Source organism: Coptis chinensis, chromosome 7, assembly GCF_015680905.1.
Source record: "Coptis chinensis isolate HL-2020 chromosome 7, ASM1568090v1, whole genome shotgun sequence".
Taxonomy (NCBI): domain Eukaryota; kingdom Viridiplantae; phylum Streptophyta; class Magnoliopsida; order Ranunculales; family Ranunculaceae; genus Coptis; species Coptis chinensis.
In genome coordinates, this window is record NC_141462.1 from 72,073,568 (window position 1) to 72,098,196 (window position 24,629).

At 36.3% G+C, this 24,629-nt stretch overlaps 1 protein-coding gene across 1 annotated transcript; it reads left to right on the plus strand.

Moving 5' to 3' along the window:
• The first annotated feature begins 8,922 nt into the window (after positions 1 to 8,922).
• On the plus strand, positions 8,923 to 24,244 carry LOC147488712 (uncharacterized). The gene is made up of 20 exons (XM_086570173.1): positions 8,923 to 9,128; positions 9,199 to 10,419; positions 10,503 to 10,574; positions 10,657 to 10,855; positions 11,089 to 11,185; positions 16,196 to 16,327; positions 16,468 to 16,509; positions 16,609 to 16,690; positions 16,803 to 16,862; positions 16,955 to 17,007; positions 17,090 to 17,256; positions 17,554 to 17,737; positions 18,919 to 18,976; positions 19,065 to 19,121; positions 19,214 to 19,459; positions 20,187 to 20,248; positions 22,193 to 22,249; positions 22,384 to 22,477; positions 23,384 to 23,524; positions 23,764 to 24,244. Exons 2-20 carry the CDS (start codon positions 9,220 to 9,222, stop codon positions 23,887 to 23,889), a joined length of 3,129 nt encoding a protein of 1,042 aa, XP_086426299.1. The 5' UTR covers positions 8,923 to 9,128; positions 9,199 to 9,219; the 3' UTR covers positions 23,890 to 24,244.
• The last annotated feature ends 385 nt before the right edge of the window (positions 24,245 to 24,629 follow it).

Consider the following 24,629-nt stretch of genomic DNA (forward strand, 5'->3'; position numbering starts at 1 on the left):
TGTAATAGAAAGAAGTCAAGAAGATTGGTTGCATATGAGAAAGGAGTTGTACCAAGAGCTTATTGACCACCTCCCCCTTTATTGTACTTTGTACAGTCAAAATGAGGTTGTTTTTGTAAAGAAAACAATCCCACGTGAAGAAGGTTATGCACCTTTAAATAAATGGATAAGCATGCCCTTTGTTGGATACATATTTGCTTCAAGATTTAATGTTGTCCTCCTGCATTTAGGACATCATCAGTGCTTCCTTATCATGTCACTGAGAACCCAAGCAAATCCTAAGATAGTGAAAAAAGTGTTGGGTAGCGCACATATTGGTAAAAATCATTTTGTCCATCTTGAACTTGTTGAAAATTGTCCGGTTTCTCCATTAATGTGCCAATGGCTTAAAGCTTGATATAATATTGCTAAAAGTTTGAATTTGGTATTTACAGCAAGGCAATTGCAATTTATGGCATTGAACATTCCCAATCTAATATAGGAAGACGAGCCCATTGAAGACCAATAGTACATGTTATCGACTAAGTTGTTTAATATTGTTTTCATGTAATTTGGAACAAGTGTAATTTGATTTTATAATATTTTGGAAGACGAGCCCATTGGTATGATATTTTGATGTAATTTGGAACAAGTTCAATTTTATTTTATATTGATGTTTTTTGGAAATAATGTTTGACATGTTATTTTAATGTAATTTGGAACAAGTATAATTGTATTTTATTTTGATGTTTTTTGGAAATAATGTTTGGCATGTTATTTTGATATAATTTGGAACAAGTGTAATTTTATTTTATTTTTATGTAATTTGGAACAAGTGTAATTTGGCATTTTTTTTACCCCAAACAACATAGTCAAGTCGTTTAGGCTTCAACCCAAGCAGTCTGAATGGGTCGTTTGAGATCCCAAACGATACACTGAAGTCGTTTGAACTTTGAACCAAGCGGTGTGGTGGTGTCGTTTGAGACAGAGCTCTCGGGTTGTTCCATGGAACGATCTACATAGATCATTTGGGAACTCGAGGGAACGACATGGCTAAGTCGTTTGGGAACTCAAAGGGACTACATGGCTGGGTCTTTTGGACAAAAAAAATTTAGAATTTTATTTTGTTTTTACAACACTTTCATATCCCAAACACAAACAAATTCCACTTTCAAAACATCAAATTCACATCCCAAACACAAACAAATTCCACTTTCAAAACATCAAATTCATATACCAAACATCCAAATTCATATACACTTTCAAATTTATTTCAAAACATCAAATTCCACTTCAAAACATCAAATTCATATACATCAAATTCATTTCCACATCCACTTTCATTTCCAATACATCAAATTTCACATCAAATTCATTTCCACATCAAATTCCACTTCAAAATACATCAAATCGAAAAATACATCAATTACATCAAAATAGGAAGCCGCGTTCAAAAAAATCAACCCGACTATTTATCGCGCCCACACCTTGTACTTGCACCTAGTCAAGTTGTACACCTCCTGGAACTCGGACCTTGCTTCCCCGGGAATATTTTTCCCACCCAATTGCAGACCTCTCTCTAGTGACTCATTTCATCGATGACGTTGTTATGTCGAAATAAGAATGCAAAATAATTATTACTTACCGTTTTAAAATAGCATAAGCAAAACACAATTAAAAAATCGCAATACTCATAATCGGTGCACAAGTGGGAAGTGCCTATAGGGAGAAATAGATAGGAAGCCGCTCAGGATTTACCAATCGAATGTGAGAATGCCTCACATACCACTCCATGTAGTTTGGATGACACTCCCATGGATAAGTACAGATGGGTCCTCGACTGTTGGGTTGGATCACGTGATTCTGCCATGACTCCCAATATACAGGCCCAACTGTAAAACCCCTATTTTTTTCTACATTATTATTTTTACAATATTTAATATTTTTGGATTAGATATTTAATACATGGTCAATAGGATAGAAATTTTGGTTTGACTTTTTGATAGAAAGAGAAAGGAAGGAAAATTAGTAATTTTAATTTTTAATTATGTATAGAGATTTTTAATAGTTGGAAAGTTTTTAAAAGAGATGCTAATATAGGTATGTAATAAATAGAATATTTTTAATAGAAAATAATATTCTATATTAGGAATATAAATATTTGGTAAAATAGGAAGTTTCTAAAATATTAAGCATAATATAAATTCTTAAGAATGGAATGGTTTATCAAAAATTCAGGATTTTCAGAAAAATAAGGTTTTCTTAAGAACTAAACACATTAGCTAAAACAAAGACGAACGGAGACAGGGTGAATTGTGCAAGCTAGCTTGGGATTGGTTTTCTCGCTTAATTTTCTAGATACTTCTACGCAATACAGGTGAGTAGTTTAGTTTTTTTCTATTTCATGGCTATGCAGAGATAGCTTCACTGTCTAAAAGGTTTTCCATGCAATATGTTTTTTTCTGTTTATTTATTCTGTAGTTATTCTATAGTATGATGCGGTCTCGTCGAATTGTTAAAAATGGTTCATTGTTGGTTTATTGTTTTGCTGGACTACTGCTGAAACTTTGTTAAGTGTGTTAATGGCGTCGTCAAGCCAAAAAAAAAGAAAATCGTCCTGTATATTATCTTTTTCTGAACCTTTAAAATGTTTAATACGTGATTGGTTGATGTCGGGGGAGTTAAGGATGAATGTTAGGTTGTTGTGGTATATTGGTTGAGTGATGGAGAGGTGGTTGTCGAAGCTTTAAAAAAGGTTGTAATGGCGTCGAGATCAATTAGTGTAGAGATCAATTGGTGAGGAGTGAGGATGTTTGGGTTTTGATTATAGTTAGGTTTTTGGTGGAGATCAAAACCGAACCGATTGGGGGTGGTTGGAGGTTAGCAGTGGAGCGGGCGAAGCTTTGAACAGACGTTAATGGCGGTCGAGATCTGGGTTTGGGGAGTGATCTCGACAATTCATAAAAGTGAGTGGTGTGTTAATTAAAGGTTGTTGGTTTTTTATGAGGAATGAAACCGATGTGATGAGGAAGGGAGAAGTGGTGGCCGGAAACCGAGCTGGTGTGGTGGAGGGGATGACTGCAATTTTGATCCAGTGCTCCCATCTCACCATTTCAGTTTCTATTCGGTTGGGCTTGGGCTTGGGTTTTAGACTTGTTTTGTTTGGGCCAAAAATCTATTTCTTTGTTTTCTTTGGGCCGAACCAATTAAAGTTTTGGGCCAATTTCAGTTTAAGTTTTGGGCCAGTTTCAGTTTAAGTTCTTTGGGCCAGTTTCTTTTATTTCTTTGGGCCGGTTTTCATTTTTTTGTGGGCTGGTCTAATGTCCCCAATTAGATCAGGTTGGATAAATAGGTGGGTTTTAGACTTTTGGGCTTGGGCTTTTCCCTTTGTTTTGTTTTGGTTAATTGGGTTAGGACTATAGGTGGAAGTGTTTTAAACATGGGTTTGGATGACTACCGGTTTAGGACTGTGGACTGTTGGGCTTGACTTGTTGACCAGTAAACCATTTGACTGTTGACCGTTGATTGTTGATTGTTGACTTTGTTTTTTTTTTATATATATATTAAATTTTATGGACTAATCAAATGATAGCATGTTGTGGAAGCCTGTATAAACGGTTTGTCATTATCTAAGAAAGATTTGATATTGATATATTGTGTATTTTTAGACACGTGACAAGAGTGAAATTTTAGGAGACATAATATTCTTAAAACACTATAAAAATGTTATACAATACATTTGGAGTAATTGTGACATTATGTAGTATGTTGAAATTGTTGTTCTGTTAAATGATATCATATGTTAGGATATCTATTAAATGCAATATCTTTGAGAAATTGATATAAAGGCTCCATTAGTATATCTGTGAGATGCTACTATGAGGTAGTATAATATTTGTAGATATTTCCCAATGGATTGTGGCTTAGTGCAATAATATATTGGCACGTGAAAGAATGAAAGTTGGTATGAGATGTATTGAGATATTTCTAAATGTTGTGGCTTAGTGCAATAATGTCTTTGGCATGCACGTGATAAAGTGAAATGGTTATGAGATACTAAGGTATGACACCTGAATAAATTACGTAATGAAAATCCTAGAACCTAGCTACCACAACTCATGTGATTTGGCCCTTGTGATGGGCGTATGTGATTTGATTGGCCCTTCTAGCGTTTCAGTGAATCTGAATGGCCCTTCTGGCATAGCCGAATAGTGGCTTGATTATCTTGTTTGCAAAATTAGAACGAGACGCGCGATATTTTATGCCGAATAGTGGCAGTACCCACATAATGGCGGTCGTGTGGGGGTTACCTGGTATGCGATATCTCGCTTATGGTAACTACGCACGAAGTGGTTCATTATGTGAGGGGAGACATGTGGATGTACATGTTCGGCGTTGGGGAGCGATTGTGGTAGCCAGGGAAATTAGGTAAGACATAGAGACGACGTGATTCTAGAGACACTTGAAGAAACTTTAAACAATAATGGTGATGATATATCAAAGTGTACGTTGAATCTATAATAAATTATTTATTATAATTTATGTTACATTTACAATGGCTTTATAGAAGGGTGGGTTGAATTGATTATTTATGCAGATGTGACCCACTCTGTGTTTTGGCTTACACCAGTGTAAGTATAGAGTAAGTTTTAGTTTTATTATTTTATTATTAGATGTAGTTGATTTAGTACGGTTTGAAGCTAAGGCGCCTCAGTGGATAAACTAAATGCCTTATTAGTATTGATCGAATTAGAAGCTAAGGTGCCTCAGTGGAGGAACTACCTACCTTAATTATGGTAATTAAGAATGTTGTATTAGTCGTTGAAAGTGAAGGCGTCTCAGTGGAGGAACTAACTGCCTTATGGATTGTGTATATATATGTATAAGTATATTTTGTATTTTATGGCTACTTATATCAGCATTGTTTATAAAGCTGACCTAATTTGCATGTTTGCTTATCGGGTGTGTTCATTAAATGAACCCAATTGATAAGTCTTGATAGGATTAGTGTTGAAGAAGGATGATTGCTGCTTGTGGTTCGCGTTAGCGTCTCATTACAAGATATGTTTTGTTTTCCCTTTAGGTGCAATAGATTTTCAATTGAGACAATGTTGTTTTGTATTTTCAGTTGTAATTATAATTAAAGAGTTGTTGAAAGAAAATTTGTAATTTAATCATATTTGTGAATTTTTGAAATGAAGAGAACTTTTGTTTATTTAAAATGTTTTTATTGGTTTCCCATTTATTGGAATAGTTAAACGAATAATGGGTTTTTGGAAGTTGAGAGTGCATCACACCTTGAAAATCGAAGAGTCGGGAACAAATATTGTTTTTCCGATTTTGTCAAAATTTGGGGTGTAACACCAACAGTCGTCAATGTCCATCTCATGTCATACCCGTGTCCGGCTACAATCCTGGTCATCCAATTTGGTGTTGGAGGAGTTGCAGGTATAAACTGCACATGACCCAACTGACGCACGACCCTTGCAACAACGTAAATCTCCACAATGTCAAAAAAACATATCACTCCCTCAAAAAAGGCAATGTCATCGATTGGGTGTGTAGCTCTAACATTATCATATGGACGCCAATCAACCTTAAACAAAATAAAATGTGTCATTAATCACATACTCCAATTATGAATTACTGGAAAAAAAAAATTGAAACAAATTGAAATACTTACATTGAACACCGTCATATCATCAAGTATCGCTCGATAATACTGCAATGCATGACATGTGTCCTCATAGTGCAGAGCGATAACTGTGTGTCTAAGAACACGCGACTCAAACAACTTATACTCCAAGTTAATTTGGGATTAGCCTGAATAACGGGAAGTACTCATAGATCCAAGCCTAGATATATGCACACACACACAATTAACATACTAATAGAATAATATAATTAACATTAAAAAGAATTCGCAAAATATTTAAGTTTTACCTGTAGAAGAGTTAGGAAGCCTGAAACACCTTTCACCTTTGCACACGTGGCAGTCCCAAGTCCTCTATACAAAAAGGCCAAAATTATTGCACCCCACGCATATTCATTGATCTCACTGAATTTCAGCAACAACCTCAAATAATAAATAGGCACTCCAGTCTCAGACTTGTCGGTGAAAAAGGTACATCCAAAAAAAAACATTAGATAAACTCTTACAACCCGTTGTACCTCCGTCAAAATCGACACCTTCCTCTTTGCATTCCCATCTTTATCCTTATCGTAAACCTTCCCAACAAACTGGCACCGCAGGATTTCTAGCCTTACCTTTAAAATGAATTGGTTTGCTTCCATCTCTGCCTTAATCAGAGGCAGCGAGATACCCAGAGCACAGTGTAGGAGATTCTCCGATTGTTCATGGCTCAACTCCGTGTTCCCTCATACTGCTCTGCCTCTAATCGAGATGCCTAGGATTTAGGAGACATCATCCAAAGTCACAGTCATCTCCCCAAATGACATATGGAAGGTGTTGGTCTCTGGATGCCACCTCTCCACAAACGTAGAGACCAACGGCGGATCGTGATTCTTGTAATACCCAAATACGAGATCATAAAACCCAATCCTCTTAAGCTCTCTTTCAAATCTGGGAGAGTTTTTGAACTCGTTCATCACACCCCATTGGCTTAACTTTGATAGATGCGGAACACACTTTAATACTCCGCGCTCCGGCTGAAACAACAAAGACTCAATGAGGAGAAACAAAAGGTTTTGTAAAGTCAAAGGAAAATAAAGATATTAAGCTAGTCTATGATAATACCTTCTTTTCCCAAACATCGCGAGCCACATGCACCGCATAGTCATATAGAAGCTCTAACTCAGTATAGCCACCACTATATACATGTCGTGTGTACTCCAAATCATCTTTGGATTTTCTCACATAATCTTCCACTGGAGGTGCTTCGACTTCCACTGGTGCTTCAACTTCCATCAATTCTTCCAAATCATCATCCTCCTCATCATCGTCATCCTCTTCATCACCTTCCCCATCACCAGACTCTTCCTCATCATCTCCATCCTCACCATCATCATCCCCATCACTTTCAACTATATTTTTCCCACGATCCATTGCTACATTTACATTTACATCTACATTTGTATCTACATCTAAATATTCGACATTAATATCACCCTCACTCTCAGTTTCACTATCACTCTCAGTATCTACATTACTCGGAACAACCTCTTTGTGGTCCCCTCTACGCACTGAGGCCGAGGTGCCCGTTCCCCTTCTTCTCTTCTTCTCTCCTTCTACATCACCTATATTAGTAGGATCAACATCATCCGCTTTTCTATCGCCTCTACGGATTGAAGCCGATGTATTCGACCCTTTAACTCTCTTCTTCTCAGGCTCAGGCATGTCACCGCGACTTGAAGAGAAACCGCCGCCACCAAACAACTTTTGTACACCCTTGAATGTAGATTTAGCTACATTCTTGACATTCTTTGATCGAAGACCTATTGCTAAAAAGAAAAAGAAAACAAGTATTAGTAACTATAATAAGTTTAATCAAATTGAAATCATATTCTGATTTTTAACACTACTATTACAATTCCAAAACTTATAAAACTTCAAAAAGTTTCAACAGGGATTACTTCGCAACGAAACAAATACCATAATTGGTATGCCACTAAGATTATTAAAAGAAAATTCAAACACCATTAAATTCAAACAATTTCCAATAGATAATGGAATCGAACTAAAACTAACCAACAAACTCTGGTATTAAACCAGACATTGCATTACTACTCAAATTAAGCTTCTATATATTTTTTCTACATTTCCAGCTAAATTACAATTCTTTCGAAATTACGATTACTACAATCACTAAGATAGATAGTTGAATAACACAAACACTCAAACACTACAATCACTACAAACACTCAACTCTATGTCATTCTAAATGAGAAACTTGAACACTCAGCTCCTAATTCCAAACACTACAATCACTACAAACATTCTAAATGAAATTTAATAAAATGAATTAAATGAAATTGAATAAAATGAAACACTCAACTCCTTACAAACACTACAATCACTACAAATATTCTAAATGAAATTGAATAAAATGAATTAAAACAAATAGAATAAATAGAAAACAAACCTGTAACATTTGGTATTTGATGATAGCACAAGAAAGAAAACTTCACTTTCTTAACAATGGCAGTTGCCCAAACTCAAATTAAATGAGAGCGGACGAATGTTTTTAACAATGGCGCTTTCTTAACAATGGTTCACTTTCTTAACAACAATGGCGGTTGCCTAAACTCGAAATATTAAATGTTTTTGTGTCCTATATCTCAAAGGTTTTTTTGGTTTTTTTGGTGAGTGCACGAGAGAGGTGATACCGGTTAGAATGAGGAAAAAGGTTGTTCCCGGTGTGCGCGTTTTAGGTGAGGGGTGTATTGGGTTTTGCTTTGGACTTTGTTGTTGGGCTTGGGCCAGAGGCTGCCCAATCTAATTTGGTGGTTGCCCAATACAGGACCCATACTAATTCACCATTGTAATATCTAACTAGGGTAGGGCAGGGAACGAGTCTGGTTCGGGTAGAATATGGTTATATCCGAATCCGAACCCGAATAGTTTGACAATATCCGGACCCAAATCCGAATCAAACCGAAAATTTTCATTTGAACCTGACCGACCCGATTGGATAACATGAAATTTTTTAAAAATAATAATAATAATAAATAAATAAATAAAATGAAATTATATCCAAACCTGACCTGAATATGAAAATCGACCCGAAACCGAAATATTCGGATTCAGGTCAAACCCAACCTGATTCCCTGCCCTATATCTAAGTCCACCAATTCCAGTTGTTGAGTATGATAAAGATGCGGCGAGTACCCTTTTTTTTTAACCCGCCACGTGGAAGAGATACACATGGATGTGGTGGGGTCCATGAATAGGTATATAAAAACCCAACTAGCATTTTCTCGTCTATTAATTAACAACAATAACCGCGAACTGATTTTTAAGATTTGGTAGATTTTCAGGAGACTTGAAATTCATAAACTCTCTTCTTTCTTTTTCTCTCAACCCTAAATAAATAAATAAATAAAAACCCTAGCTCATTCTTTTATTCAGATCTATGATTCTCAGATATTGATTATAAGGCTCAAGCTTTTACACATTGACTCGTTCAAAGGTACTATTATTATTTTCTTTTTAATACAATATATATCGTTGGAATTTTGATTTTTTTTTTCTGTTTTTAGAGAGATTAAAAGTGTTATTGAATGGGAAGTGATGGAAAGATGGAGGAAGAGGATAAATGTTTAAAGCGTTCGCATGATTGTATTGTGGATGTTAATGAAGTGGAGATATTATCGAATAAGAAGCAAGCAGAGGATGAAAAGAACCAGGATTCTATGGAAGAAGATACTGTGAATAAAGAGTCTTCAAACAATGAGAATTCTACTAGTTCCACATGCTTGAACGAATGCGTTGTAGATCGTACTCCAGATGAACGGGTTGTAGATACTGTTATTGAAGCAGAGAATCCTAATAAGAAACTAGCAAACGAGTCGTCAACCAAAAACGTGTGCGTGAATGAATGCATTGTTCATTCTGTTGAAGAAGATGATCTAAATAAGAAGCTTGATAATGAGGATTTAAAAGATTCTCTAAACAATGAGGATTTTAAGGGCGTGAGTGAATGTGATGTAGATTTTATGGAGGAAGAGACTGTGAATAAGAAGCCACGGAAAGAGTCTCCAAACAATGAGAAAGAACCCAAGTGCTTGAACGAATGCGTTGTAGATCATATTGAAGCTCAAATTTTGAGTGAAAAGCCATCTAATATTAAGTCTCCAGATGTAGATACTGTTATTGAAGCAGAGACTCCTAATAAGAAACCAGCAAACGAGTCGTCCACTGAAACTGTTTCGGAGGTTTTGAACCCAAACGTCTCATCCCAAGAGAAAGCTTCCAGCTGCCAAACTGTCTCAAGCAAACCTGTAGATGGGTCGCCGACATCTGGTAGTGGGGAAATTCCATCTCTGAGTACTGGAAATTCTAGAATACAGATTGCAGATATGGAGGGACAGTGTGTAAATGATTTGTCTACTCCAGCATCTACATCTGAAGCAGTACTAAGAGCTCCAGACGTTGCTGGGTCTAGTGGAGTTAAAAGAATAATATTGAAGTTTAGCAAGAGCAAGAATTCTAACAATGGAGTGTCCTCTTCGACAACCCAGATTTCAAAAATGGAAGTTGACAATGGTTTTTCTGACGGCCATTTGCATGAGGAGCCCACGACAGATAAAGATTTCTTTGAGAGTTCTAGTGGAACTGAACCTCCTAATATTACTTTTAAGAAGAAGATGGGATTGGAATTGTCTGAGGACGACTTGTTAAAAGAATATTCTACAAATGTTAGGAAATTTTTGTCAACTGGTATTCTTGAAGGAGTTGAAGTGAAGTACTTTCAACAGGAGGTAAACTTTTGTTGGCTTATGTTCTCTCTTTTTTGTCCTTTATACTGCTACGTGTTTTAACCCATATTTCTTACCCTTTGCAGAAAGAGTTTCTTCGAGGAATCATAAAAGATTGTGGATATTTGTGTTGTTGTGCTTCTTGCAAATTCTCTAAGGTGAGCTCATTAACTATAGCAAGTGGAGTGCTTATGAGGTGCTCTTTACTTATCACTTAATTGATTGAGTGACTGAGTGTAGGTACTTAATGCTTATGAGTTTGAGCAACATGCTGGGGGAAAGACTAAGCATCCGAACAATCACATTTTTTTGAACAATGGGAAATCAGTATACACTAGTATCTACGAGCTAAAGAATACACCTCTCTACGCATTGGATAGAGCGATGCAAGCTTTGGCTGGTTCATTAGGCAGAGAGCAAGCCTACCTGGATTGGAAAGGTGATGCTTATGTCATTAGATTCAGAGGTTTTATATAAGATGACTACTGAAAAATAAATTTTGGTTGATAACAGACACAATGGTGGTAAATGGATGATAAGTTTGGACTGCTATATGTCTTTGCTAGTTACATATTTAAAACATTAATTTGGCAAATTTCTCCTTTTCTATTTGATATAATCCATAACTTTGTCACTGTCATTGATCGGGAGTTTCCTTTATCTTCCTTCCAGAATCGCTTAAAACTGGAAATTTTCAGAAAAATCGAAAGAATGGCAAAAGAGACTACCAACGTCATACAGATCTTGCTGACTCTCAGTCGACAATGAGGTAGATCCATTCTCCATTTTTTTCTTTTCTGTATTGTATGCCTTGTTTTATAAGGGTAGCAGGAAGTTAAGTATGCTCTACTAGGTTAATCGGAATTAATCGGGAGTTTGAGAATTAATTTGCAAACTGGTCGACCTAAAATCGGGATTAATTGTAAACTCGGCTGATTAATTTGAATTAAACGGGGATTTTTTAGTTCCGATTAAATTAAGGATTAATTGGCAAGGCGGATCGGCTGAGTAGCGACTAACGACTACTTGAGGAATAATCGGGGATTAATCACTGATTTAATAGCCCAGGTAGTAGACCATGTAGCACATTATGTGGTTATTTATAACTGTTTATTTGGGCTGCTCTTAATTTGGTTTAACTGTTAGATGCAGTAAAGCAACCAAAGAACACTCGTAAACTAGATAAAGCTCCAAATGATCATCTTGTTGGAGTAGTTTTTTCTGGGTGAAGTATTAAACAGATAAGAGTTTAGGTAATAGCGTAAAATTGTATGAAGAGGAAAATATTTTGCTAGAGAAGCAAATTGTACACTAGTTTGTGTACTTGCATTATCCTGCATTATCTCCTTAAATTATATAGTTGTATACTTGCATCAAGTATTGTCTCTCCAAGTATAGTATCTTGAATTTACGTAAGATCCAAGAAACCAAAAAGAAATGACACTTCAGAAAGCTTGACAGTTTACATGTCCTTTCCAGTTTATTTGGCATCTGATTTGTTCCAAAAGAAGTTTTAGATGAGGTAGGCATAAGTATAATGATAAACACATTGAATGACCCAAAAAAGTATTACAACTAGAATACAGCAATGCAGTGGGGCATGAGCGGAGGAGACTTGCTGATTAAGTGCAGAATGAGAAGATGAGAGAGTCGGCCTTAGAGATGGGGTGAGAGGTGGAGAACCAGAGTTGGGGGGGTGGGGTGGGCACAGACAGTAACCAATCTATAGTCAGCCCCAATGGTGGTTCAAGACTGGAAAGTTAGAGATGAACCCATTAGAGCTACTACTACTGTACGGTTGATTTTCTGAATAACACCATTGAAGGGAACAATCACTGCATTCATGTTCGAGAGACTGATAAAATGTTCAACACAAAAGATTTCATGGTAATAAAATTAAAATGTAGATTGTCTCAATATCAAGCTGACACAAATCCGTGTTCAAAAGATCTCTATTAGAAGGGGGAGTTGAAGAAAAAAGAAAGATACATTGGGGAAAGTGGGATTGGATTTTTCTAACAGAGATGAGGGAATTGGTTAAGCGGCAGGGGCAGAGCTATGTAGAGGTCAGGTAGGGCCTGGGCCCCCTCTCCAACTTTGACAAAAAATAAAATACTACGACTTGTATCCTATATGTGGTCCACAGTCTACAACCCAAACAAAAAGAAGAAAAGAAAAGGCTAGCTAATATGAGGTCTCAACAAATATAATGCAACTTAATACCCAGCCCACCAATGTTAGTATTATGTATGTAAAATATGTATTGAGTTTTCACATTCAACAAGTCTCTTGCTGGAACTAACCATGGTGTGACAGTGTCATTGATAAACCAAATTACATCCAAGAAGAGGAATTACCTTAGTTTTCCAGTTTTTTTTTTTTTTTTTTTTTTTTTTTTAAAAAAAAAACCTTTTTCCAAAACCTCATTTTCTGAAATCAAATTCAACAAATAACTGCTCAGTTTTTGAAACCAAAATTTTCTATTGCTTAACTATTTCATTGCTTGCTTGAGCTTTTGAAAATCTATGTCATTGGAGTGGAGAAGTGAACTTTGTTTTAAGTTTTTATTATTGCTAAAGAATCTATACGTACTACTTATTTTTGTTAATTGTGCTATCTTTGTTAATGAATTATTGATCATACATTTTGTTAACCGTCTTTTTCCTATTAACAAAATTGTTGCGATAAAGTGTATATATTATCGGAATTTGTCCTCACTAGTCACGCTGCGCCCCCCCCCCCCCCAAAGAAATTCTTGGCTCCGCCACACTGTTAAGCGGTCATGAATAAGGCACTTCTTGCTAAGTGGATAGGGCAAGGAACGGGGTGGGTTGAGGTATATCCAAATTATTTAGGTGTATCCGAACTCGTACCCAAATCTGACTCAGATCACACTTATATTCCCAATCCAAAAATGTTACACAACTCGGGTTATCTGGTCAGGCCCGAATCATTGCTTCCTCCTTCAAATTCAACAAGAAAAATCCCAAATACAAGAAGAATCAGTGTCCAAAACCAAGAGGAAACCAATTGTTAGAGATTAGGAGAAGTTTGAACAAGCAAGATCTTTTCATTGGCAACTCTAAAAGAGAGCTCAAAAACCAGAAAAAGTTGTGAAATAGTGAAATACAGACTCGAAAAGAGACATCTATTTTTGGAACAACATCTGTGTCAAACATGATCATTTTGATTGAAGAATTCAGAATCCCATTTTATCTCGCCACCATTATCTGTAAGAAAATAATTGACCTCAACAGATCTAGCGCCATTAGTATGGAGTAGGGAAATTTAAGAGATAAGGATTTAGAAGTCCGTGCTAGACCTTTTCACTCTTACCAAAATGGTAAATTCATCAGATTGGCTAAATCTATGGGATGTACTTTCCAATTATAGCCCTTACTGTTAATATTCAATCTAACTTAATAAAGTTTTTCGGATCTATTGGGTTATTCGATTTTTTTATATAACCGAATTCGATCCCGAACCCAGTAGTCCAGACCCAAAAAAAATAATTGGTTAACTCATATAGTTATATGTACCAAACCCACTGTATACGGTTTCAGTCTGGTCAGATATCACCCAACCCAATTCCCTGCCCTAGTTGTGAAGGTACGGGTAGGTGGAAAATCACCTAGGGCATGAGGTGATCACCGTGAGATATGTGAAGGGGCAACCTATGGAACCATCTAACATGGTTGGAGTAATTCTTTGGTAGGGTATTGTTAGTGGGTGGTTTAATTTCAAGAAGGCGAAGAGGAGAAATGTTATATACATATATGATGTGATACTTAGGTATAAACCTATATGTGAACGGTTTTAGGGTGTATGGGTTTCTAACAAAAAACGCAACCATCTCCGATTATCTAGATGTGGGAGAAAATGGTATGGTTTGGAATGTTGTAATGAGGAGAATTCTTAATGACTGGGAGGTGGAAGATTATATTGTCTTGATGTACATTATTTGTTAAGAAGATAGAGAAATTGGAAAAGTGGGCGAGAGAAGGTGGACAACGAAAAAGAGGATGATTTCGCGGTGAAATCATACTATGGGGTGCAAAATCACATACTGAAATATGTCCTTTGAAGTTGGGGAGATTGATAAGGAATTTCCACACGAGAGGATTTGGGTAAAAAGTCCATATCTCATAAAGTGCTGTTTTTCTTAATTCATTGATATTATATATAATTTCAACAAGAGGTATTGAACTACAAAGCGTGTGCTCTTTGCAAGAATTCAGAGGAAGATGGTTGCCAACTCACTGTTTACTTGTTGCATGTATGGAGGCAAGATGGATTTGGAGGCCTTTATAGCTTCTCTCAACAAGCCATTACTCATATTAGTCCTTTGTCAGCTAAGGCAAAGTGGCTAGCAGACCATATTCAAAAAGCAATTATGCAGGTACTTTGGAAGGTGCGCAACCTTAAAATTAAGCACTGCAGAGGATACTCATATGATTTTCGTTGAGATTAGGGAGATCTTGTTTGATTGTTCTAGGGGGGTCTTGGGGTTTGGGGATGTGCATTATCAGGATTTCATATGTAATTGCTACTCTCTTTTGGACTCACTGGTTATGCTAGTTTTATTATTAGGTATGGAAACTAGTGACTTGGTCTCCTATGGACGTCTTCCTAGCTCCTGAACTAGCATACTAGAAGGAAATCCCTGAATCAAGGTTTTACCGTAAAGCCTACCACCGAGGGGTTGCCTTGGTTTGCTGTGTAACTTGAAGGGAAGAAAGATCTTGCAATAGTTAGATTTGACACCCAAGAAGATTTAAGGAAAGAACTCACCTTACATCAAGCTTCTCCAGTCTTGCACCTCATTTAGAGATTAAGCAAGCATCATATCCAGTAGATTTATTGTGTAGAAAGGTTGAACCTTCCTCTACTATAGCCAAAGAACTAAGCAAATCGACAAAAATTCGGAAAAAAAACAGTGAGCTTTCTTGACTTCAACCTGCTCCAAGCTATCTTGGAGTGAGCAACGCACTTTGACAGATTCTGGGCGCTCCTAAATTCCTGATCTTGATCTGCAATAGAGTGCAAATTTCTACAGGCTTTGAGAAAATCCGGATAGAAATTATGAAATGGGTTTGTAGAAGTATGTAAAGTACTCGTAGCTATTGGCAGATCTCTTTTTCAGTGTTGTTGCTTTTGTTTGTTAGCATCCTTTTTGTTATATGTCAAGATATTTTTTTCTTAATCAATCATTGGGTAGCTAAAATGGTGACAGTAGCTGGGCTGTTGCAAAGATTACTGGAAATGCAAATGAAAATAAAATCCACGATGACATTAAAAGTAAGTATGTACAGCATTCATTACTTGATCAAGGGTGTTGTTCTTCAGAGTCAATTACTTGATCAGTGATTCTGATCTAAAAGATCACAAATTACTCGAAAAAGACATTTAGAAGTTATGAACATTTAGACTTTCCCAATATAGGTTAGATTGTGTTTTTGATATGTAACTTATTTTAGGTAATAAACAATTGCATTGCATGTATGTTCAGCCTTAGTTGGAAACATACAGATTTTGTCCACTAAAGAATTTTTTTTATACAAATAAATAGTATGTAATAATAGGTATGACTTTTGTGATTGCTCTCTAGTGTTGTTTTGATTTGTTCTTTTGTTCAATAGTTACATCTTTTCCATAGAGAAAATAATGGTTATATCTTGGTTTCTCGAAGGACTTGATACAGCTTGAATCTACTTATTTTCCTTATATTTTAGAGTTAGTGATTGTTGATGTAAACTTACAAATTACCCAAAATATGCAGTTACTCTAGTGAAGATACCGAGGACAGCCTTGCCCCTGCTTCAAGATTCATGGCTCAAAAGTTTTCCATCAATCATAAAGTTCCAGATGTGCAAGACATAAGCAAAGAGAGAAAATGGACTCCAAAGAAATTGTTTGTTCTTTCATCTTATAACTTCTTTTGACTTGGTGTTAAATGTTTGGTAGTATTGAATGTTACCTTGAACAGCCTAGTGAGGCTTGATTCAACTAGCAATCCCTCTTAAGCTATCATTTGTTCATATTTTATTTCAGGTCAACATCAAAAAAGAATATTGGTGATCGTGGTAAGAAAAGGTGTGTATTTGAAATTTATGTGGATGCTTGTTTGGTCATCTAATGATGTTTTCTAGTTTGTTTTTCTGTTCACTAATTGATTATGGACTCGCTTGACAGGGACAATGATTTACACCGAGTGCTTTTCTTGCCAAATGGGCTCCCAGATGGAACTGAATTGGCTTATTATTCAAAGGGACAGGTTATACACTTAGCTTTGATTTATATCTATACATACACGTATAGACACACACACGCTCAAGTAATTCTACTCCAGAGAGCGTTCTAACATTGCATCCAATTATATATTGCAGAAAGTACTTGATGGCTATAAGCAGGGACATGGTATAGTTTGTAGTTGCTGTAACAATGAGGTAAGACAATTGGTATGGTTGATTGTAGGTTTACAACTTAAAACTATCTATATACTGTTTAATTTTACTTTCTTGTTTTTGTTTATGAACAGATTAGCCCCTCACAGTTTGAGGCTCATGCTGGTTGCGCTGCTAAGCGACAACCGTGAGTGTTCTATGTAGCACTAATTAAAATATGGAATCGTCAAATTTCTATTTTCCATCTCACTTCTCTTGTGTGATGGCAGATATCGTCACATTTATACCTCAACTGGAGCTTCACTTCACGATCTATCAGTCTCTCTGGCATATGGTCAATGTCTTACTACCAGTAACAGTAATGGTGTGTGCTCTGTGTGTGGAGATGGTCATGACCTTATACTCTGTGATGCATGTCCTCGGGCTTTTCATGCAGGTACATATGAGTTTTGAATTGAGTATTTAATTCAAGCATTTTATTGTTAATTCATGGGGTTTTTTTTTGTTGTGATTGCTCTGCATTTCTGGATGTGATTTTTTTTATTCATGGATTGTACCTAATCTCTTGGCCAACATTTTTACGTGCTTCAACTTTTCAGTCTCATTCTTGCATACTTTTCAATTGACAATGTTGCTAGGATAGATACTTTTTTGCTCCCCACACAACTGTGCTTGTTATTTCATTTTGTAGCCTTTGCATATTTATTGTTGAAATACTTCTTTGTATTTGCAGCTTGTCTGGGATTACAGTGCATTCCAGAATGTGAGTGGTGTTGCCCATACTGCAAAGATAAATTAGGGATTGGTAGAAAGACAGCTTCCAATGAATCCTCTGGTGGTGCCAGGCCAATAACCATACGGTTCACCAGAGTTGTTAAAGGTCCGGCAGCTGAAATCGGAGGATGTGTTGTTTGCAGGTAGGGTTACACAGTAAAACAAGAAAAATAAATTTATTAGAAGGAATATATTTACTATGGTACCTCTACAACTCATGGTTAGAGGGGTCCTACTCATACGTTTACGAGCTAGGTAATCTTACCTGTTAGGATCATAAGATGTTTAACTTGATTTTTTGTTGATAAATTAAATTTATTTCTATAATTCAGGAATTACATCACTACCAAGACAACAGCCAGCACAACACTCCCCCTCCCCCCTAGCATACAATGTTTAGTTAGCATCCTTTTGTTTTGAATTCATTTTTATTTCACATAACCGAAGGCGGTTTCAGAGAATGTGCCAAATAGGAGTCTGCTTGCAACCTGCGAATATTTGAGTATCGTCTCTCTTGATCACTTGATGACTTTGAATTCAACTGACCAAAAGCTCCTTCTTGATTGAGACCTGACAAGTCTCTGATGTCAACCTAATTAACACTTCCTTTGGGCTGCGAGGTCACCTATTAGAGCTTTTTGTTTAGGGAGGATTTGCTTTACGAGTACAGACCTACCAACTGGTAGATCTTAACATTCATCTTGATAGTTATGGTGTTTACTAATTATTACCTTTGACCTGATTTGCTGTTCAATTGTTCATAGACTGATATATTCTTTCAGTATCCTGTACCACATATTAGTTGTAAATTATGACATAAAAAGTATTTTACTTCTTACTTGGATGGAGTTTTTAGTGTTTGACTGCTTCTTTCCACAAGTAAGTTAGGGTTTCACTTGATCCATAATAGCATATATGTTTTCTCATATCTGCTAGGGTTGCTACATAACTTGAAAATGTATATCCGGAAATGTGTACCAGTTAAAATTTTGTTTTTGGATATTCACTGTCATTGTTTAGAGTACACTGGTCAAGTTTGTAATACTCAAGATCATAAGTTTGCATCCTAAGTAGAAGAATGTAACAAGGTGTATGTGTTTCGCGTATCTTTTAGGATGTATGTGTTTTGCGTATCTTTTAGGGTGATTCTTCCCCAGATTCCATGATCTGGAAAAATAATTATTGTTGTATTCGATAGTTAAACTGCAATGTAAAAAATAAATGTTACTACCTATCTGTGCTTCGTATGACTTCATCTTCTTTTGCCTTTTATAGTAGGACCTATGTATTAACTGACATCATCTTCTTGTGCTTCTTATAATAGGGCCCCTGACTTCAGTGTTTTAAAATTTGATGAGCGAACAGTTATGCTTTGTGACCAAGTACGCCTTCTCTTGCTGCTTTTCTTGTCAAGGCTATAATTGTCCTTTAGTTAATATAATCGAATCTTATATTCCATTTCTTGCGTAGTGTGAAAAGGAGTACCATGTTGGTTGTTTGCGGGAGCGTGGATTGTGTGACTTGAAGGTAAGTTGGTGTGTAGGCATATAGATGTTATCCTTTAACATTTCTAGACTTGTGCGAAACATTTTAACATTGAACTAATCTTTCATCTTCAGGAACTTCCCATGGGCAAGTGGTTCTGTTGTGAAGAATGTAGCAGGATTCATGCCATATTACAAAAATTAATCTTTACTGGGGAAAAGGTGATTCCAGCTTCATTGTCAAGTAGAATAAATAAGAAGCTTATCGAGAAAGGATTAACCGTTGATGTTGGCACTGATGTGAAATGGAAACTGCTAAGTGGAAAATTTGGGTCATTAGAAGATCGATGTTTGCTTTCTAGGGCTGTTGCAATTTTCCGAGTAAGTCTCTCCTGGTGTTGCTTCCACCTTTCAATCCATATAATGTATCTGCTTGTATGTCCTGGACATGATACCTGTTACATAATGGAGTTTAGGTTTACAACTCATCTTTTTTTTTTTTTGATAAGTCAGTTCATCTGTTTGGCGTGTCTCTATACACTCTCTTCGTTCTGGTGCCTACCAAAATGTAGCGGACAATTATTTTTAATGGTTTATCATTTTTTTTTTATTATTGGTATGGTATATCATTGTTGAAAATTTGAAATGCACGCAGAGGTCCCTAAGATAAACTGTTTTCTACCATTTCCCAGAATTTAATTGAACAAGAAAACATGAGATTGGGTGTTCCAGTTTGACATGCCATGTGTTGCAATATAGCTCTGGTGCATCCTTTTATTTTTGATAGTTATTATCCTGTAATTTTTATATAGTTGTAGGATTTCTGAAAGAGGAATCTAATTTGGTGACAGTGCAATTCTTTGAAACCAAACAGATAGCAGAAAGTAAAAAAGCTGTTTCTGCATTATTATCTTTCATCAATTTGACAATCAATTAATTTACCCCAGATGGAAATCAGTTGGTTCTATCTTTGATTGTTTGTTTCAATGGTTTACTTATTATGACTTACAGACTTAGTTAATTTTACTGCATACCTTATAGGAAGAATGCGTAGCTTTAGTGATATCCTTCCTTACGTTTTTACAATTAAGTACTTCTTTCTCTCCAGGACTCTTTTGCTCCAATAGTTGAAAGGTCTGGTCGGGATCTTGTACCTGAAATGGTGTACGGGTAAGTCGATCATATAATGATATTTCTTGTTGTGCTGCTAATTCTGTGTTGATGATCTTCTTTTGATTTGATTTCCTGTTGTGTTGCTGATAATGTATTTCATTCCCATTGGAGGTATAAATGTCGAATTCCTGAAAAAATCATTACTTCGTTTAGTATTTGAACTGACATTGTCATGTTGCTAGGTAGCTTCATGTGTTAGAGCACCCCTTTCTTCGTCTTTTTTTTTTCTTTTCTTGTTTTCTTCCTTAATACCAAAAAAATTGTTGAACAAAAAGAGAAGGGTACGCATAAGCTAGTAGAGGAGATCAAGGAGCTTCTCTTTGATTGAGCATGTGCTACATCATTGTGTAAGGGTGTAAGATTTGTTGATTTCATGTGTAATTGGGATGGGATAGTGAGATGAGCGCATTCAGTGCACCTTAGATATTGTCTTCCTCGTCCCTTGTTCCAGTCTCTCCCTTCTCAGCTTCACCATCCACCTTTCTGCTGTACTATTCCTCCAATAGTTCGAGATCCAATATTATGTCCTCTGTGTCGTTGAGATCGTTGAAGTCACCTTCATCGGACTTCCTCAACAATAGGCTGTTCTTTCTCCTTCCTCCCTTCGATTATCCAGCAGCGCCTGAAATTTTCCCCTAATTGAACCACCAAAGTTCGCATTCCAACTTCTTTCCGAAGCACCTTTTCAGTGTATATATCTATTACGTTTTTAGGTTTCTAATGCTTGCTTTATTCTTCTCTATAAGAAATATATCTATTACAATCTAGTCATATGGAGAGCTAAAGTCCCCACCAAGATTTCTTTCTTTGCTTGGAAAGCCTCCTTAGAGCGTATTCTTACCATTGATAATCTTCGGAAGCGTAAAAAAATTATTGTTAACTATTGTCAATTGTGTAGAAAAGATGGTGAATCTGTAAATCATATTTTGTTGGGGTGTCCTTTTTCTTAGAACATTTGGTCTTCTTTCCATTTAGAGTCTTGTTTTTATTGGGTGAGTCTTGGGCGAGTGATGGATTTGTTGAAGGGTTGGGGTCATGGTCCTTTTACCTCATCAGGCAATCGTCTTTGGAGCTTATTACCATTTGCTATTCTGTGGGGTATTTGGATTGAGCGAAATCGTCGACACTTTGAAGGTGTTTCCGCATCTAAGCAAGAGCTTATCATATCTGTTAAGGCTTTATTATTTCAGTGGTCTAAGATTTTAAAAAAATTTAGGAGTATCCCTTTTGAGTATTTTGTGGTGAGATACGATAGACTTTTGTATTTAGAAGTAGAATAATTTGTAGATCTCGGGTTAGTCTCCTGTGGCTATGTTTTTAGTTTTATTTTGTTTATTTGTAGTAGGCTTTCTCGGCCTACTTTCTTTTCACTTTTAATGAGATTTCATCTTTACCGAGCAAAAAAAAAAAAAGACATGTGCTGTCGACTATACACTCTGCTGGAAAACCTAAATACGTAACGAATATGTACACTGAAGGGGTTCTCTAAGCCTCTAACACCATGAAGTGATTCTTCAGTGAAAATAGGATGTGAATATATTTTGTTCTTCTTCGATTATAAAATAACTCTCAAGAATCTACTTTGGCATTGGTCATTATCTTATTTTGGGAACTACTAGTTTGTATTCTGTAAAGAATACAGAAGGAATCTCATCTACAATGTAAACCTTATTCCCTAATTTACAAATTTATTGTGGATGAGAGACAAAGCGTATGTCTCAGTGTGATTAAAAATCCATCAATAAGGTTTTGGTTTTGCCTTTAAAATTTAGATAGTTCTTAGACTAGTCCATCTATGTTATGTTCTTGTTCTGTGTGGATTTGTCTGCATCGTTCTTTTGCATGTGTACCTATGCATTGCTCCAATTACATTGCCTTCCTATATCTAATTTATGCAACTCCATTTAATTAATTTGCTATGTGTCACTGGACGTATTGCAGGCGAAATATAGATGGGCAAGAATTCGGGGGGCTGTATTGTGCAGTTTTAAGTGTGAAGTAAGTAATTTCCCTGTGACAAAATGCTCTTCTTAATATGTATCTCCATTGGTACTACTGGCATCAGTTATATCATGATCGTGTATTAAGACTAAATGGGTTAACAAAATATATTTTGCTTGTCTTCAATACAGGTCAGTTGCTGTATCGGTTGGACTTTTCAGGATATTTGGTCGAGAAGTTGCTGAATTACCTCTGGTTGCAACAAGTAAAGAAAGCCAAGGAAAGGTAACCTGCTTTTTCCTTTACGATAATCATCATATATCCAAAAGCTTTTTGCGTGCAAGCATGTCCGTGTTGAGATTACTTGTTTTAAAGTTGATACCTGACGTATTAAAAGGTCAATAAGTTTTCTTCTGAACTACAATTTGAGGATTTGTTGACTAATTCTAAACATTGTAATACAGTTGGTCATGTGTTAACTAGAAAAGAGCGCTTGTGAGATTGACTTAATTAATGGTTGCTTCTATCTTTGAACTTTTTTGTCAGAGGCAACGAAAAGTTGCTTTTTAACGAATTTGATACAGGTAGCAAGTTTTGTCTATAATCTAGGTTCTTACTTAATCGCTTCATTAGTTGATCCCATAATTATAAGTGCATCAAGTGCAAGTCAACTTAAATCCATAACCTTTATGAGGGCATTGCCTGTGGATCAAGTCCTTTGTCTGCTCGTTTCCCTTTGTATATTCTGATATGTTTGAATGAATATGGGAACTGGCAAACATCACTTTGAAGGAACTCGATAGTTGTTTTTCGGTAAGAAAAAAAAACTTATAAACTACTTTTAAGGATGTTTTTTATGAAGTTTCAATCGTATGTTCCACTGAAACTAAAAGTTTGAAGTTAAGGACTATAGCAGCCAAATACCTCTATTTCTAATGTTCTTATTCATATTATATTATGAAGTGTAATTGTCTAAGATTATACCTGAGCATTTTCCCAAGTACGGATTGGTTTATGAATAGAATTGATATATTTGTTTTAATTTATGGTTAATTGTTGAGCTTCCTCCAGCAATAAGTATCGATATGTAGCATTCACGTTTCTGTATTACCTAAGAAAAATAATTGAGCTCCCTCTAGCATCCAATTGCTGATTTTCTTACTTTCAACTTGTCGTTTGTTACTATTTTAGGGTTATTTCCAAGCATTGTTCTCATGCATTGAGAGGCTCTTGCACTTTTTGAATGTGGAGAAGCTTGTGCTTCCTGCTGCTGAGGAGGCTGAATCAATCTGGACGAACAAATTTGGTTTCAGCAGGATGGCCGAGGATCAAGTGAGTGTTCTGCGTTGTAGTTTAAAATGTCAAATTAAAAGGTACTCTGTTCACCCACTTCACCGTTAGGTTGCATGAATGCAGCTGAATCGTCATTGTCCAGGTGGTTGACTTCCTTAACTTTAGTAGGATGGTTTCATTCTCTTAGCATTCATTGTTCCTTCGTTCTCTTAGCATTCGTTGTTCCTTCCTCTCTTCTTTTTATGGTGAAGTTAACTTAAAAAATGTTTACTGACCAGTTTCAGAAGTATACCAAAGACATCCAGCTGATATCATTTAAGGGGACTTTAATGCTGGAGAAGGCAGTGCCGAGGGGCATTGATAGTGAGCTTCTGCCTCGTCCAGAGATTCAGCAAGAGTCGTAGGGGCCAAACTTATTCCATCTCTTAGACTCACTATTTCACCACGTAGCTGCTATTTTGTTCAGTAAGCAGCAGCCAATCACATTTTTAGCCGGTTATTCTTTCCATTCGCGTAAAATAGTCATGGTTGGGAGTTGGGGATAAGGTGGTGCAAGATAAAATGGAAGAGAAGAAAACCTTTGAAGTGAAGAATGGCACCAGGAGCATGGAGTGCAATTTGAATGCTGCAATCTGTGCATGCAGACATTTTATCATGATTTCTGCTGCTAATTGTTTTACTGGTTCCTGTATCATATATATTTTACTCACTTTATTGTAAATAGTCTTGTTGCTCAATCAGATATGGACTCTCTCTCTCTCTCTCTCTCTCTCTCTCAATCAGATAACAAACTTATCTCACGAGCATGTACATGATACTGGTAACAGTGGTACTGACTGGTTTTTAAAACCTGATCTTTTACCGTCAGATTACTCAAATTGGGTACTTGTCAAACCACTGTTATTAGCATCACGGACCAATGCTCATCACGAGTGATGAAAGTTCTGCCCAAAACTGATCAATCCCAGTCTTAAAACTTTGTGCTATACTCAGCCCGAGCCCAGCTTGCATAATTAGGGCCAGGCAGTGGACACTGGACAGTAACAAAATTTCGGACGTGTAGCTAGTTTTAATTTGGAAGTCTCCCTTTTCTTGGTAAGGCTCTTCCAAATAAGTTCGAAGAATGGAAAATTTGAAATTGAAA

What these genes read in the sequence shown, in the direction of transcription:
- LOC147488712 (XM_086570173.1), top strand. Translation starts at nt 9,220, where the DNA reads ATGGGAAGTGATGGAAAGATGGAGGAAGAGGATAAATGTTTAAAGCGT. An exon ending in CTTCTTGCAAATTCTCTAAG is followed by an intron (nt 10,575 to 10,656) that starts GTGAGCTCATTA and finishes GACTGAGTGTAG; the next exon opens with GTACTTAATGCTTATGAGTT. An exon ending in AAATGGACTCCAAAGAAATT is followed by an intron (nt 16,328 to 16,467) that starts GTTTGTTCTTTC and finishes ATTTTATTTCAG; the next exon opens with GTCAACATCAAAAAAGAATA.